The following is a 17233-nucleotide window of genomic DNA, read 5'->3' on the forward strand; positions in this document are numbered from 1 at the left end:
CACAATGAGATACTACCTCACACTAATAAGAATGGCTGTTATCAAAAAGTCAACAAATAAGTTGGCAAGAATGTGGAGAAAAGGGAACCCTCGTGCACTGTTGGTGGGACTACCTGGTGCAGCCACTATAGAAAACAGTATGGAGATTTCTCAAAAAAACTAAAAATGGAACTAACACACAACCCAGCAATTCCATTTTTGTATCTGAAGAAAACGAAAACACTAATTTGAAAAGAAATATGCACCCCTATGTTCACTGCAGCATTATTTACAACAGCGAAGACAGGTAAACAATCTAGGTGTCCATCAATCGATGAGGGTAAAGATGTGGTATATGTATGTACACACTCATTACTTGTCAATAAAAAAGAATGAAATCCTGCCATTAGTGACATGTATGGAACTAGAGGATATTAAGTGAAATAAGTCAGACAAAGACAAGTATCACATGATTTCACTTATATGTTGAATGAAAAAAAAATAAAATGAAAAAAACAAAGACTCACAGAAACAAAGAACTGCTGATTGCCAGAGGGGAGTGGAGGGATGGGTGAAAAAGATGAGAGGAACATAGTCAATAACTGTGGTAACTTATACAATGACAGATAGCAGACCTACTGTGGTATTCACATCTTTAGATATATAAATATTGAATCACCATGTTGTAAACCTGAAACTAATGTAATACTGTATGCCAATTATACTTTAAAATTTTTTTTAAGACTGTTAGTTCATTGGTATAGGCAAACACTTGAGAAGTGTATTTCACTGCACAAAAATAATTTCTCTCTCTCCATGTGGCACTTTTTAAATAGGGATATCAAGATGTAATAGCATCTGTCTTCCTTTGTTTTCTTCCCCCAATTTAATAAGGAAAAAAAACAACCACTCAATGTTCATGCTTAAAAGACAGCCATGATATTTAATGTAGGGCTGGGACACTAGGCCACATGGACCAACAGACCTAAATTTATTCCAACCCTGAATTATGTCAATGTCCAATAATATATGAATCCGAATGAGAATTTCCTCTATTTGGAGATGAAGAAAGAATGTCTTTCAGTGTAGTTATTTTAGAAGGATCGTCTATTTACATATAAGAATCAGGATTTATAAACAACCCAGCACATCTGAACAATGAATTGATGAAAATGCTTTAAAAAAATGTAATACCAATCTCGCCCTCTTCCACTCTTAAACGTGAATCAGTCTTCATATTCTACTTACTTGTAATAAGCAACCCAACAGACTAGATTTTCGGAAATCAGTGGCCAAAGTGAAATTTGTTGAATAACGCCAAACTTGTTTAAACCAAATTTTGTTAGGTATCACACAATCTGTCTACTACCCCCTTACTCAGTATTTTGCTATACTGGATAGCACCTATTATAAAACAATATGAATAAAAAGAAAAATAAAAAGACAAATGTTGGGGGTCTAATATGAAAAATATTTCAGGATGGATTGCATAAATCAGAAATCACCTGTTCTAGTTCCTACACTCCTCTAATACATTCTGAATTTCAAAATGACATAGGAATAATTTTAAAACCCAACACATCTCTTACAGGTTGGATTCAAGTCCTTGAACATGTTACTTAGAAACATTAATATTTTGGACCCCATTACTCAAAGATCATTGATTAGTCCATAATTCAGTTTGTGTAAATCTGCTGTACAAATCAACCACATAACAGTAGTCAGATAATTCTAATCTTACTCTAACAGAAGTAGCAATAAAATCAGAAAGCCATACTACTTTATAAGAATTAGATAATCAAGATAAACAGCACTGGGCTAAAATGAAGAGAATTTCTTTCAGCTTCTTGTTCAATAAGCCTGTTCCTCATTTTTAGACAATGAGGATAAAGGTATCACAACCAAGTACGGGAAACTGCTTTCTCTTTATTTAGGCCTTAAGAAGAAAATTAACTTTGGTCACATATTACCTTAAAAAAAAAAATTGTTTTACATATTCCTAAATAGATAGGACCAAATGATCAGAGAAATAATTTCTTCTGTAAAAATTGGCCAGATATTACCAAAAATCTAACATACAATGAAATTCAAATTATATACAGACTGCTTGGGATCATAGCATTCCAAATGTATGACAGTGGTAACTACATCCTAACGGGTGTAAAAAGTATTTGCTCTCATGTTACTTTGGTCCAAGAGTAGAGCTGAATCAGAAAGAGTAAACTAAGTACTTAACCTTTTGCCAACATTAATTTAGATTATTACTGGCAGCAGAAATAGCCATGATGAATAGTTCTACTATAACAAAGTATAATAAAATAATTTTTTCCATGAACACATCACAGTATCAGATAAACATTTTATGAGAAAAATAGGAAGAAACAAAAAAAGAGCTACCACGAACAAAAAACAGTGTCTCCCACATAACTATTTGAAGGGGTAAAAAGCTGAGATTAGAGGTTTGATGATGCTAATATGAAAGGAAATTGAGTACTGTATTTATTTCTTATTTTATACAACTCTTACTCTTTACAAAAATGGTTTTAGTCATGCCCATAAAAGTGTAACCCATGGCATCTGAAAGCAAACACTCTTTGTAATTACTTAAAAGGGCCTTTTTAAAAATTATAATACAAAGGTCTGTGCTCTATAAGCAGTCCTCCACTGTGCATTATAACAATAAGGCTTACTTTTAATACAAAGACTAAGTGTTTGGGAGTTATGACCCACTGGATTTAACAAACATCATTTTGTAGTTGCTCTTGGCATCTTTTTTGTTTTTGGGATCCTCCACTTCATCAGGGTGCTCAGGAGCCTGGAGTTCTTCAGCAGATTCTTCTTTCTCTGACTCTGAATCGCTTTCAGAGTCATCTGGACTTTCGGGGTCAGGTGAATCATCATCATCATCATCATCATCTCCAGCCACATGATCTTCTCCATCATGGTCTTCTACCTACAAACAATAATTAACAAGCTCTTGAATAAACACAATTTTCAAGTACAAAGAGCTGGTTCTCTGAAAAAATATACAAAATTGATAATACTTTAGACAGACTGAAGAAAGAGAGAGGGCTCAAATAAATAAAATCAGAAATGAAAAGAGAAGTCACAACGGACACTACAGAAATACAAAGGATTATATAAAATACTATGAACATTATATCCAACAAATTGGACAACGTGGAAGAAATGAATAAATTCCTAGAAATATATATTCTTCCAAGAATAAATTGAAGAAACAAAATCTGAACAGACCGATTACTAGTAACAAAATTGAATCAGTAATCAAAACTCCCAACAAACAAAAGTCCTGGACCTGATGGCTGCACATGTGAATTCTACCAAACAAAGAATAATTAATATCTATGTATCTCAAGCTATTTCAAAAAACCGAAGAGGAGGGAAAGCTCCCAAACTCATTTTAGAGCCCAGCATTACCCTGACACCAAGACCAGACAAAGACACTACAAAATAAAGAGTATAGGCCAATATCCCCAATTAACACAGATGCAAAGATCCTCAACAAAATATTAGCACATCAAATTCAGCAATACATAAAAAAGATCATACACCATGATCAAGTAGAATTTATTCCAGGGATGCAAGGGTGGTTCAGCATCCACAAATCAATTAACGTGATACTCCAGATAAACAAATTCAAGGATAAAAGTCATGTGATCATATGATGTAGATCGGACAAAGTTCAGCATCCATTTATGATAAAAATTCTTAGCAATGTGGGGATATAGGGAACATATCCTCGACATAATAAAGGCCATATATGACAAACCCACTGCTAAAAGCATACTCAGTGGTGACAAGCTGAAAGCTTTTCCTTTAAGAACAGTTAGAACGCGAGGATGTCCACTCTCACTAATTTTATTTGACATAGTATTGGAAGTCCTAGGCACAGCAATCAGACAAGAATAAGAAATAAAGGCATCCAAATTGAAAAGGAAGTTAAAACAGTCATTATTTGCAGATGACATAGTATATATAGAGAACCCTAAAGACTCCACCACAAAACTGTCAGAATTAATCAGTAAAGTAGCAAGATACAAAATTAATGTTCAGAAATTGTTTGCATTTTCACCAATTGTTACTGCTGTAAATTGTTATTTATACCAATAACAAACTATCAGAAAGAGAAATTAAGAAAACAATCCCAATTAGTATTGCATCAAAAAGAAAATACCTAGGAATAAATTGTTAACAAAGACAGTGAAATATCTGTGTTCAGAAAACTATTAAGACATTGCTGAAAGAAACTGAAGACATAAATAAATGAGTTGCAAAAATTAACATCATTAAAATGTCTATATTAACCAAAGCAATGTACAGATTCAAAGCAATCTCTAAAATACCAGTTTTTTTCACAGAACTAGAATAATCCTATAATTATATGGAACCATAAAAGACCCCGAATAGCCAAAGCATACTGATAAAGGACAAAGTTGGAGGTATCATGCTCCCTTATCAAACTATACCACAAGGCTATAGTAATCAAAATAGCATGGTACTGGCATAAAAACAGACACAAAGATCAATGGAAGAGAATCGAAAGCCCAGAAATAAACACACACTATGTAGTCAATTATGTCATAACAAAAGAGGTAGGACTATACAATGGGGTAAAGATAGTATTTTCAATAAATGGTGTTGGGAAAACTGGACAGATACATTAAAGAAAGAAAAAAAAAAACCGGACCACTTTCTCATACCATATACAAAAACAAATTCAAAATGGACAAAGGACTTAAATGTAAGACCTGAAACCATGAAAGAAGACATGCAGTAAACTCTTTGACACTACTTCAGCAACATTGTTTTGGATATGTCTCCTCCAGCAAGGAAAACAAAAGAAACACAAATGGGAGCACATCAAACTACAAAGTTTTTGCACAGCAGAGGAAACCATCAACAAAAAGACAACCTACTGAATGGGAGAAGATATTCGCCAATGATACATATGAAAAGATGCTCAGCATCGTTATCGAGAAAATGCAAATTAAAATCATAATGAATATCACCTCACACTTGTCAGAAACACTTTCATCAATAAATCAACAAACAGCAAGTGTTGGCAAGGATGTGGAAAACCGGGAACCCTCACGCACCAGGGGTGGGGTTGCGAATTGGTAAAGCCACTATGGAAAACAGTAAGGAGGTTCCTCAAAAAATTCCGCTGCTGGGTATCTCTCCAAGGGAATTCAAAAGACTAATGTGAAAAGATACATGCACCCTTATGTTCACTGCAGTATTATTTACAATAGCTGGGATATGGAAGGAACCTAGGTGTCCAGCGATAGACGGATGGATAAAGATGTGGTACATACACACAATGGAATATTGTTACTCAACCATAAAAAAAGAATTAAATCTGCCATTTGCCCCACATGGAAGGACTAGAAGGTAGTATGCTAAGTGAAATAAGTTAGGGAAAACAAATACCATAGTATTTCACTTGTATGTGTAATCTAAAACACAAAATAAACAAACAAACAAAAACAAACTCATAAGACAGAACAAATGGATGGTTGCCAGATTAGGGGAGGGGTGGGGTTAGGAAGGTGAGTATAAAATGTGAACAGGATTAAAAGTACAAATTGCCAGTTATAAAAATAGTCACAGGGATGTACAGTAGAACACAGGGAATATAGTCAATATATTGTAATTACTTTGTATGGTGCCAAAGGGTACTATAGTTATCGTGGTTATCACTTCATAAGGTATATAATTGTCTAATCACTATGTTGTACACCTGAAACTAATATATTTTACATCAACTATAACTGAAAAAAAAAGATTTGCCCTAGTGATTAAGCAGAATTTACATTAAGCTGGTATCAAAAAACTTACTGATCTCTCAAAAATATCTGTTCTTATTGTCTATAAAGACCTACTTGAGCATATAAAAATATTTTAAGTAACTTTATCAAGAAAGCTTTCTTAACTGCTACAGGAATCTAACCGAAGTAAATGATATCAAAGTGGAAATTGATTATCTTCCCATTTAATGAAAACACATTAATTACTACCTCACTGAAGCCAAGTCCACAATGTCGTCGATATCTTCCTGACAATTTACTGTCCATACTTTGCTGATATTGAGACTCCAGTTCTTCATTAATTTTCTTGTCTTCTTCCCCTGCATGTCCAGTGTACTTTGGTTATATTTCAGTCAAATCATAAAAATATTTGATTACACAAAAAAATCCATAATACAGATGCTATTATATTCAGGGCTGATTTCTCCAACTGTGACTAACGTATAATTAATTTTGTGGATGGATTTCTACCATAGGTAGTTATCTAGTAGACATAAAATAATTGAAGGATGTATTTATGATTACTTCTTTAGAAACCAACCCTTTGAACTACAGAAGTGTTTATACATAAAAGATGAAAAACTTGTATTTTTTCATGTGATAATTCACACCAGACATATGAGTCTCAGAAAGAAGTGCCTGAAGTTCAGATACAGTGGGACCTTGGTTTTCGAACATAATCCGTTCCGGAAGACCATTCAGGTTCTGAAACATTCGAAAACTGAGGCACGGCTTCCCCACAGAAGGTAATGCAAAATGATTAATCTGTTCCAGACCTTTAAAATCAATCCCTAAAACTGCAAATTTAGCATGAATTTCCCTATCTAATGATACCATAGATACATAAAATTTATGGCATTTGTAAACCGAAATGTTCGTCAACGGAGACGTTCGAAAACTGAGGTACCATTGTACTGTAAATATTAATTACCAAGAATTCTGGGCATTATATATTTTAGCTTATCATCTAATTGTTCTCCTGAAAGTCTACTTCTAGTCCCATACAAAAAAAACCTCCAAATAAAAGCTTGTCTCTGAACAGAAACAATGAAAAGACAAGCAATTCTGTCATAGAATGGGTAACTAAAATGACCTTGTAATGGCTCTCCTTTCTGCCTTTCTTTGCATATCAATTTATTGAAGCAACATAAACTTATTTTATCGTGCAACACTGCTATTTTTTACATATATTCTGCTGTATGCAGTTATGAAGCAGAAAACTAAACCACCACCTATGAATTTACCACGTAAGAACTCAACATTACAATATAAAGCTTTCTGTACATGACATTTTAATTTGTAAATATAAGAACTTCACATTTTAATCAGAAATGTTGGTGCTTTCCATTATTTTGATTCATAAAGCCCTCAGTTATGAATAAATGTAGTAAAGAATAAATGTAGCAGTTAAATATATTTCCATTCTGCAAAGGTCAGGGACTCTTTAAACCTTTTGTAGCAATGAAAATCAATTTGAAATTAACACCAGAAAAATACAAGACCTATTAATTTCTAAAATGTGCTACATATTCCAGGTCAGTATAAAGCTAATTTAAATAATTTAATTAAAAATTTTGTTAAATATACCAAGGTCATTATGTCCTGTTGTTATTAAGGTCCAAGATTAGGGTCAATTTTATATAGTTGAGAAAACTGCCCTTTTTAGCAACGAATTCAAATTCATTTGCAGTTCTTTTTAAAAGTTTCCTCCCCACGAGAGTTAATTTCTTTAGGCTTTGCAATGAGTTCATAGTCTTCAAAGATTTCGGAGCAAAACTTAGTGAATAAACTGTAAATCAGTATAATATGCCAACTATAACATTATATGCTAAATAATTTATAAAGTAAAAAACATAAATTCAATACATACTACAGTTGGAAAGATTAGGCATAAGACCTCACTACAATTAAAATATATGTTATAATCAGTAAAAATGAAGACAGAAAAGGGTCAGTTTCTTAGTCAGAACATCATATTGATGTATACTCCCAAATATTTTAAAAATCAAAGTAAATACTAATTGTTACATGATATATGTAACATGTTTACATATACTACATACATTTCCAATTCTAATATTTTAATTGTCAACACTATTATACACAGGAGTTAGAATATCCTGAAGTATGTACAAATATCTCATGTTCCAAATTTAGCAACTCTACTTTAATTATATTTTAGTGTCTTACCTGTTCGGAAATGAGATGTTGATTTATGATCTCCTATAACAAGACGACCAGTATGTTCTTTCTGTAAGGCAGAAAATGTATTAGAATTTAAGACCATTAATTTAACATAATTACTGAGTGTCTACTACGTGCCCAATACTAATCTAGGCTTCTGGGATACACTGCAGACAAAAGATTAAATTAAGATCCTCATCTTTATGGAACTTAGCACATTTTAGCAAGGATAGGGATGGGGAGGGGACGAAATCAGTTAAGTAAATTATAGTGCCTTAGAAGATTGTAAATGTTATTGAAATACACAAAAACAGAGCAGGGCAAAGAGGTAGAGAGTATATAGAGATCAAGTTGGAATTTCAAATGGGAAGGATAGAAAACTAGAAAATTAAGTGAATCTAAACATTTTCTTTCCTAAAAGGCCAGTTAAACGAGTTACTCTAACTTTTCCACCTTCTCTTTCTGATGCCTCAGGCATGTCTCATGGAGACAAAGCAAATGAGATTATTTAGCTAAATAAAAATGAAATTAAGATTTATAATGAACAAAGTGACAGCTCTTTAAAATATAAAAAATGAAAATAGTCATTACTGTTTACAACATATCACAATCAAATAGCTAACTCATTACTATTAGGTTGGTGCACAAGTAATTTTGGTTTTTGCAATTATTTTTAACCTTTTAAACTGCAATTACTTTTGTACCAACCTAATATTTGACTACAATGAACACTCAATCTCAAATTGTCAAAAAGAACACAATTTAAAACAATCTTAGTTCTATAGAACATAATAAATCTGATTCAAAGTTACCAATTGATTTGGATACATAATTAGTACTCTCAATTTATCAGTTCCAATCCACTATTTATGGTTCGTATCAGTTTCATAAGGTAAAGAAATAAACTGTTCATTAAAACAGAGTGACTTTGCAACCTTAATTATCTGTGAAGATAGTTAACAAATCATCCTATTGTGAAAGGATTACAGACACATTCTCCAAACCCAAAAATGACACTACTGAAAGCTTCAAGCATTAATGCTTATTGCCTTACATGCCATTAACATATAAGCAAATCAATGATTCAATATGCTGCTTCTTTACAATGCAGAAGACACCTCATTAAAAAGATAAGAATATATAATGGCACCAAATTATTCTAGGATGATAATAGTACTACATTGGTCTCTTCGTACCTTCCCAGCTAGTTCTCCTTGTGACCAATAAAATACTCATGTAACTGGCTAGGATTAGGATCTACTTTGTGGCCACAAAACAGAATAAATCTAATCAGCCTATATAAAAAGATCAAAGCTACAATCTTTGCCCTGCTAGCAAAGAATTTAATGTATGCTAAACAGCTAATTTATTGGTAGCCATATTTCTTTTTCGATCCTTCAATCTGTTATACCTTCTAGTTTTATTGAGATATAATTGACTATTGGTAGCTAAATTTCATACTTTTTGCATTAAGGTGTTCTTCCTAAGTAATTAAAGAGTTTTCATTACACTAGGTTGAGCATGCCCCCTAAACTATTATTTACTTTATATATTCTTAGCAAATTTTTTACCTGCATGACCCAAGACAAACTTCAGGCTACTTTCTATGATAAATTATAAATTATGGGAAATTTGGATTAATGAGGTATTATACAAATACTTCCTTTGTATAGGTCTTTATGTTTGTGCATCTCCTCTTCCTACCTCCAACCCCACTGTTGTAGTCTAACTCCTCATCCTTTCAGATTCACATCAATTGTGTTTCTGAGAAGCTTCCTTTATAGCTAAGCCATACAGCATAGCTACCCTTGTCTGCTGATCCCATAGCACTACATGCATAGCTCTTTCATAGCAATTATAATTCCATATTGTTATTATCTAGTTTCCTCCATTACATCATGGCTCCAAACTTGCATTATTGATCTATGTAAGCCCCACCCCAGTCCTAGTACAGTGCCCAGCATATATTGGTCAATAATTGCTGGTAAAATGCACAAATACATTTCTATATGAGTAACAAAAATACAAAGCAGAATTTTATTTTAAGGATCTTAAAAGAGAAAAAAGTTTTCCTACTTCTTCCACATTAGATTTGTAGGAAGACTACCGTGACAATGTTAGGAAAATAAATGTATTTGCTTATAAAAAAATAAACATCTAGAAAGCATGAGATTTGCATGTAAAAATGAACTGCTAAGAATAAGAAGGGTTTTTCCCCAATAGGCGATGTTTTCCCAACACCTCTATCTTTTATGCCTATTATGTTAATCAAACTGAAAGGGATTTCTCAAAATATGTTGAACATTTTAAATATTAGGTTTTTCATAAAGGCTATTCCCTTGGCTACTACCTCAAGGGCTGGAGTTATAAACTATGAAAGACCTACCAAATGGGTTTGCCCAGAAATACTTTGTATCAAATCATCAGGTGAACAAATGGCAAATCATAATCTTTAGCACCTTCTTTCTTCCACAGGTGTCTCCTCAAACCAAAAATTTGTTCTACATAGTCTCTAAACCTTACTGCCCAGAGGACATGAGAATCCTAAGAAATACTATAAATTTTTAAATGCTTGGTTAGGTCAGTTCTCTTTCCCAAAGCCTAAAATAATCTAGCATAACAGGAAAATAGGATCCAAGTATATTTCGTCCTTCTCATTTTATACAAAAAAGGACATTATATTCACAGAAAAGATAATAATGCATACTATCTGATGCTTACCTTTCCTGCACCCATAAGTCTCAAGAACTTTTGTTTTCTTTCTTCATTACCTAAGTCTGCTGCCTCCCAATTGCTAGAGCCAAGCTAGAAAAGAAATTAGTAAATTAATTTTGCATAATAATAAATATTAAACATTTTAAAGTCTACCAATAAATCCTAAGTTTTTTCCCTGTCACTTTTAACTATAAACAGGGCTCTCTCTTGTTTAGAAAGTTAAGCATGTGCATCACATTTGAATTAAAATATACAGCCTGTCCCCAACTTACGATGGTTCCACTTCATATTTTTCGAGTTTTCGATGGTGCAAAAATGATATCCACGCAGTATAAACTGGCCAGGCTAAACTTTGCTGTTTGGTACGTTAGGTTTGCATTTTTGATTTACAGTATTTTCAACTTACAGTGGGTTTATCAGGATGTAACCACATCGTAAGTGGGAAGAGCATCTGTACTCCTTTTCTGTTACCTCAAGGTAGAATCTTTTAGTTCTTTTGCAGCCAGACCTGTAATTCTCAAAAGTTTGCTTCTATCAGAATCACCTGGAGGGCTTGTTAGAACACAGACTACTTGTTAGAAACGCCAACAGTTTCAGATTCAGCAGGTCTGAGATGGGGCTTGTGGATTTCATATCTAACAAACAGTGAGGCTGCTGTTGATGTGGGGGACCCCACTTTGAGACTTACAGATCCAGAGCCTTACAGGGCCCTAGAGCACCTAGTACTGTGAACCCAGACAGCTGCCGTAGTTGTTAGTTGAAGTTAAAAAACTCTGGCTTTAGTGATATTCTAAAGGACAGTATGACATCAGAGACTACTGGACCCCATTTTAGTTTTTCAGTTTCTTTTTGAGCAGTTCTAGTTTTTGTAAGGATTAAATATGTTCAGACTTTCATTCTTAGAAGTCTTCCAACAAACAAAGAGAAAATTAATTTTTTGAAAAGGACAAAATAAAACTCATTCTATAATTATCAAATGGGTCAATCAATATAAAATATTGAACCCTTTTATAAATCCAAATATGGAATCCTAGTGCTATTTTTCCCTACATCTTGAGTAAATGTAAGAATTATTTCATTTTAATCCCCTACATCTTCAAACAAAGGTAAGAATTATTTCATTATAATTCATCATTTATTCCCAACTATGCTAAAAATGACTAAAATAATAAGAAAATAGAAAAATGGTAGAAGAGTTTTCTCATTGTGTTGTCCAAAGTATTGCATCATCTTTCAAGAATCACCCCTCTGTTGATTACTTCTAGCTTTCCTTGGACACAGCTGATAATTCAGAATTTTTCATTTCTACCCATAATGGCAAGTGGGTAAAAAAATTGAAAATTGACAGAAGGCATTTCTGAATAAATAGGTGAATGAAAAATGACAGATGGTATACTCTCAATTAATCATGGTGGAAAAATTGTATATGCAAAAATTTTAGACCGAGTTATTTGCAAGACGAAATACTAGATAACTTTTCTCCAATCCAGGAATCAAGACAGAAAAAAAAAGGGGGCGGGGACAAAAAAGATACATAATATTCTCATCTAGAAAGTCACTCAAAAGGAGGAAGGACTTTCTCTTGCAATATTTTGCAATAAGAGCCTGGACCATCCTCTTTTTCTCAAGATAACCCCCTTTCAACATAAAATCATGAGCTACCAAAGGTTTCAAAAAATTCAAGTAGTATTATATTTTGATGATGTAACTATAAGAACTAGAATAGCATCATAATAAAGCTAACATCTATTAAAAATAGATTTGAAATCTGAAATTATATGCATTTCACACATGACAACTGATAAATTGTTAGATGTATTCAGAGGATGCTAATCATTCTGGGATTATATATCATGAAAATGTGGGACAGAAATTTGGTTTTTATGGTTAAATTCATATAGGAATTTCTAATGGTTGTTTTTCACTATCCCTTTATTCTTACTTCTGAAAATTATTTGTAAAAGGCTAATAGAATATAAAACAATGATGACCATTTCTCCTGGGCTTAGGAGTTGTAAGTATTTGTACCATAATCAACATCCACTTATGACTCTTCTAAATTTCTTTTGGTGGGGGAGGTTATACGTTCTCATAATTTTGGCTACCTAAGTTCCAAATTTCTACTTTTTTCCATCTGACATCTTATTTCTTTTCACAGACCAGTTAATTCTTAACTATTTCTGGCTCAATATGTTAAAAAATAAGAATCAAACTACTAGTAAAGCTTAAGTTCTGATTCCCACTAAATTACCTGCTTTCTGTGAATCTGGACCTGGCATTTAACTTCTTAGTTTTAATTCGGTATCGCGATACCGAATTAAAAAGGCTTCTTTAATACCGAATTAAAAAGGCTTCTTTAAAAAGGCTTAAAGAGGCTTCTTTAAAAGACTGTCTTAATAACAACACCTAAAAATTGCCTCGTGTTTTACAACTTACAAACCGCTTTTCACTTACATTCTCTTAAGAGTCCATTTAATAAATGAGGACACTGAAGCAAGAGGCTAAGGGACTTGCTTCGATCCTCTGGCCTTAAGTCCTCTGCTTTTTCCACATCATACTGTACATGATCAAATGAGACAGAATATGTAAAAGTAGTTTATGAACTACAGTTATAAAGATATATAAAATTAAGTTAAAAATAATTGTCTAAAACCCCCAACTTTCTCAAACTCTCTATTAAGAGCAAATGTCATCAATGTCTTCACATAAATAACCCTATCATCTACAATTTATAATCTTCATGTTTTTTTCAATCATGAAGTCCTTCTGGTTCTTCCTTTCAAAGACCTTAGCATATAACAGCAGGTACCTTATCCAAGTGGTGTATTCTGAAAGGCACATGGGCACTTTCTTAAGAGGTTCTCCACCACTGACTAAAATTAACCTCCCCACTTCTCCTTAAAAGATAACTTTCATTTCTCCACTCCAATCAAACCAATAAAACTATTTTTAAGTTGTCAGCATTCTTAATACCCTTTACTATAGAACTGCAATGCATTTACTACCTCCAGTACATACTGCAGTTAAATTTCAGAATTTACTTCTAACATTGTCAGCATTTTCCTAGAGTTGGATTCCGTGATTTAATACCTACTTTTAACATCTTTAAAAATGTTTTGTTACTCCCATTTAACATGTGAAGTCAGTGGGCAAAGAAAACTTCGATTATCTTTTACATGCAGTGGATGTATGTTCATTAGAAACTGTTGATCAACTATGTATATATTATAATTAGTTGATTTTCTACAATTTAGATGTATTTTAAAATATTTTTAAATGTTTTAAAAACAACTACTTAACTATAACTCCCAATTACCAGCAAAAATAAAATTCATATGAAAAGAAACTGACTTAAACAAATCACTATGGAGGGATAGGTTACTGTATTGCACTGTAACATAAAATTAGCAAAATAATCAATTTTAGACAGTGTGTGAAGGTACTAGGTCCTGATTTGATTTGCAACTACAATCACCTCCTTCAAAGACAGTGAATGCGTTTAAGACTGGAAAAGGTCTTGAAGGTCATCTAATTTAAAGCGATCCCATCACAAGCTGTAGAGACTTAACTTTCTGTTAAATTACTTAATATCATCAAGAGCTTTCTGTCAATTTAAAAAATTACCTGAGTCTAGCAATACAGGTGACTAACATTCTAACAATCAAGTCACACTTAACTATCAGGAGGAAAACAATGTAATAGCTTTTAAAATGGGACCTAGGTTACTCAGAACCATAGATAAATTGCTGAAGTACTGGATTACTTACTATATTAACAAGAAAAGATCTAAAAGCCAGTTATAGGAACACAGAGCATGAATAAACCTTACTATATAACTGTTCACCCTCAAATCTCTTCTGATTACTACTCTTTCTGCAAAGCTAAAAGCAATTTCCTTAAAGAGCCTTACTTACTATTCTGGACCTAACCCCACCACCCACCCAAAAGGGGGTGGGTCTTAACATCACCTCATTTGCTACAACTGATGATGCACTAGTAGTATTTCAGTGAGCCTTTTACAATTCACATAAAAGGCACTGAATTGCACTGTAGAAAATAAAGAACTCTACACGTTCAGAATCAGAAGTTGACAGTTCTTTAAATAATAAACCGAAAGAAAACTAATGTTGTCCTTTCACCATCTTCAAAGATGACCTTTCCATGCTCCCCTCCCCAAAATTTCCCCATCAACGTTCCTAGAGCATTTATCCACTGTATGAAGGACCTAGTTGTATGTTTACTGGTTACTGCAGTCTTCATGACAATGCGCTAGAGCTAGGACAGATACACAAAACGGTCTAGGAAAAGCACATACTTATTCATCTTTGAATTCTCAACACCTGGCATAGCAGTAAATATTTAATTGACTACTTTAAGGAATGAATGGTTTGCTATTTAAACTGACAAGCTGAGGGATGGGGGGGGAGGGGACGGGAGGAGAAACGGGGAAAGGAGGGAGAAGGAGAGGGGAAAAGAGGGAGGAGGGGAGGAACTTGACATCAAAACGGACTTCCAGGTCTCAACGTCTAAGACCTCACGACCTTGCGCCAGTACCAAATTACTCCCCTGGTACAATTTTTTCGTTCAATACTGTTCTGGGTTTACTCCTAACTGTAACAGTTAAGTTTAATTCTTAACAGTACATCGCAAAAATAATCCCGGCCGGAAATCTCCCAAACTGCACGAACATCTTGACATTGTCACAGGAACGTTTTAAGCTTAAAACAGGGAGGGTCTTGCCGTTTCTATCGTTAGTAGAAATGCCCGACTAAGAGGCTTCATCAGCTCCCAAAGAGACAAATATGATCTCTCGACTATTCTCTTTCACTTCTCGACCATTCAGTATTTCGTTCCTCTATCTCCCATCCTACGCAGGCCTCTAGCTCTTAAGTGTGTGGACCTTTTCAAACCTTCCGACCCTAACTAAGGAAGGGAGACATTTCCCATTCCTCTAGGTCTTTTTCCCTCTCGTCCTACCTCCCTTTTCGGGCCACCTTAGGCGCTTCCTCCTTCTACATCCACCCTTCCCGGCCTACCCTAACTTTTAGTAGGCCTCAACCCTCATCCACTTCGCCATTGTTATTTACATCGTCGTCTGGGGAGGCTGAACGCTTCACCCCGTGCGGATGGGACTCCCTGGCAGCACTCATCGTCGCGGGGAACCCGACCGTAAATGCCGAACCGACTCGCCGTTCTCCTCAGCCGAGGCGTCAGCAGCTTGCTATCTGCCACCCGACCAAGCAGCGCCACTCCAGAACGCAGAGTCCCTCAGGCCTTCTCTGCCACAGTCGTCACGCCGCGGCCGCTAGCCACTCCAGAGCACTCTGGGAGTTGTAGTTTTCTGGCTCACTCCATACTGGCCTGAACAAGAGAGAAGGGTGAGTGACTAAAACTACAATTCCCAGGAAGCCCAGCGGCGCAGCTCGCTCTGTGTGGCGGGAGTGTCCTCTGAGGCTCCGCCTTTTTCGACTGGTGAAGGGAGCTTTCCCGCGGATGGGTATGGCGGTGAGCGTTGTAGCAAAGCTTTGTCACCACAAAAAGAGGCTTAGACTGGGTTTTCGCTTTTTGCTGTGAGACGCTGCACCATTGACATATGTATCCGTCATAGTTAAGCACCAAGGTTTAAATGTAACGTTTGCGGCTTAGTGAATCCTCACGAGTAACCTCCCAAGACAAAAACCTTAAAAAAAAATATGGCTTCTTCCATTTCCCCCCTGGTGTTCTCTATTGCTCATAGGACTCTTCAGTAGGGATTTCTAGATGACCGAGGGTACAGCTTTCTAGAAGATTCTAATAAGTATTTTGCTGCTTTCTCAATCTCCAAAATGAGTTCAGTATGGTGGTAAGTGCTGGTTAATTGGCTATTATTGAGATCCACCTGAGGAAATTTTGTAAGCTTTCCACCTGGCTTTGTGTGAAGTGGGAGTCACCTTACAGGCCTTGCTGCTGTTGTGTAGGCATTGTACTTTTGGGGCCTTCCCCTCTTTGCAGGAAAGCCCTGTATCCTTTTCCTTTTTAAAAATATTTACTTTTTTTTTTAACTAATTGAGGTGAAATTCACATTACATAAAATGAACCATTTTAAAGTGTACAATTAAGTGGCATTTAGTATATTTACGATGTGCAACTATCACCTCTATCTAGTTCCAAGACATGTTCATCACCCCGCCCCCCCCAAAGAACTTCAGTACCTATTATGCAGTCCTTCCCTATTCTTTCTTCTTCCCAGCAACAACTAACTAACTCAGAAAGCAGTTTCTAAAGGTATTATTTGGATACTGAAGATTTATTCAAGTATCAAGGTGTCTTAATTTTTAACCAGACCTGAACCTGGCTGCCTTCAACCCTAACATTCTGTCAGGAATCTTGTCCTTACTTCTTGTGAAGCTTTCTGAACCTTGATCAAAAATTTGATTTTGTTTTTAAAGCAAAAATCAGTAAGTGGGATGACAGTACATATCTACTGTGCGTTTTGTACTGAAAGCAGCTTGTGAAACGGCTTAACTATTAGCTTCTGAACTCAGCAA

The 17233-nt window shown here is 34.8% G+C and overlaps 1 protein-coding gene across 2 annotated transcripts; it reads right to left on the reverse strand.

Moving 5' to 3' along the window:
- Positions 1-507: 507 nt before the first annotated feature.
- On the reverse strand, positions 508-16003 carry C11H11orf58 (chromosome 11 C11orf58 homolog). 2 transcript variants are annotated; one of them, XM_033120714.1, is made up of 6 exons: positions 15794-15986; positions 11113-11214; positions 10713-10796; positions 7998-8058; positions 6018-6127; positions 508-2932 (listed from the first exon to the last, which is right to left on the reverse strand). In XM_033120714.1, the coding sequence occupies exons 2-6, from the start codon at positions 11155-11157 to the stop codon at positions 2699-2701; spliced, it is 534 nt and encodes a 177-aa protein (XP_032976605.1). In that variant the 5' UTR covers positions 11158-11214; positions 15794-15986; the 3' UTR covers positions 508-2698. The 2 variants fall into 2 exon arrangements, with proteins under 2 accessions (XP_032976605.1, XP_032976604.1); XM_033120713.1 differs by lacking the exon at positions 11113-11214 and having other exon boundaries at positions 1746-2932; positions 15794-16003.
- Positions 16004-17233: the final 1230 nt, after the last annotated feature.

This window comes from Rhinolophus ferrumequinum, chromosome 11, assembly GCF_004115265.2.
Source record: "Rhinolophus ferrumequinum isolate MPI-CBG mRhiFer1 chromosome 11, mRhiFer1_v1.p, whole genome shotgun sequence".
NCBI lineage: Eukaryota > Metazoa > Chordata > Mammalia > Chiroptera > Rhinolophidae > Rhinolophus > Rhinolophus ferrumequinum.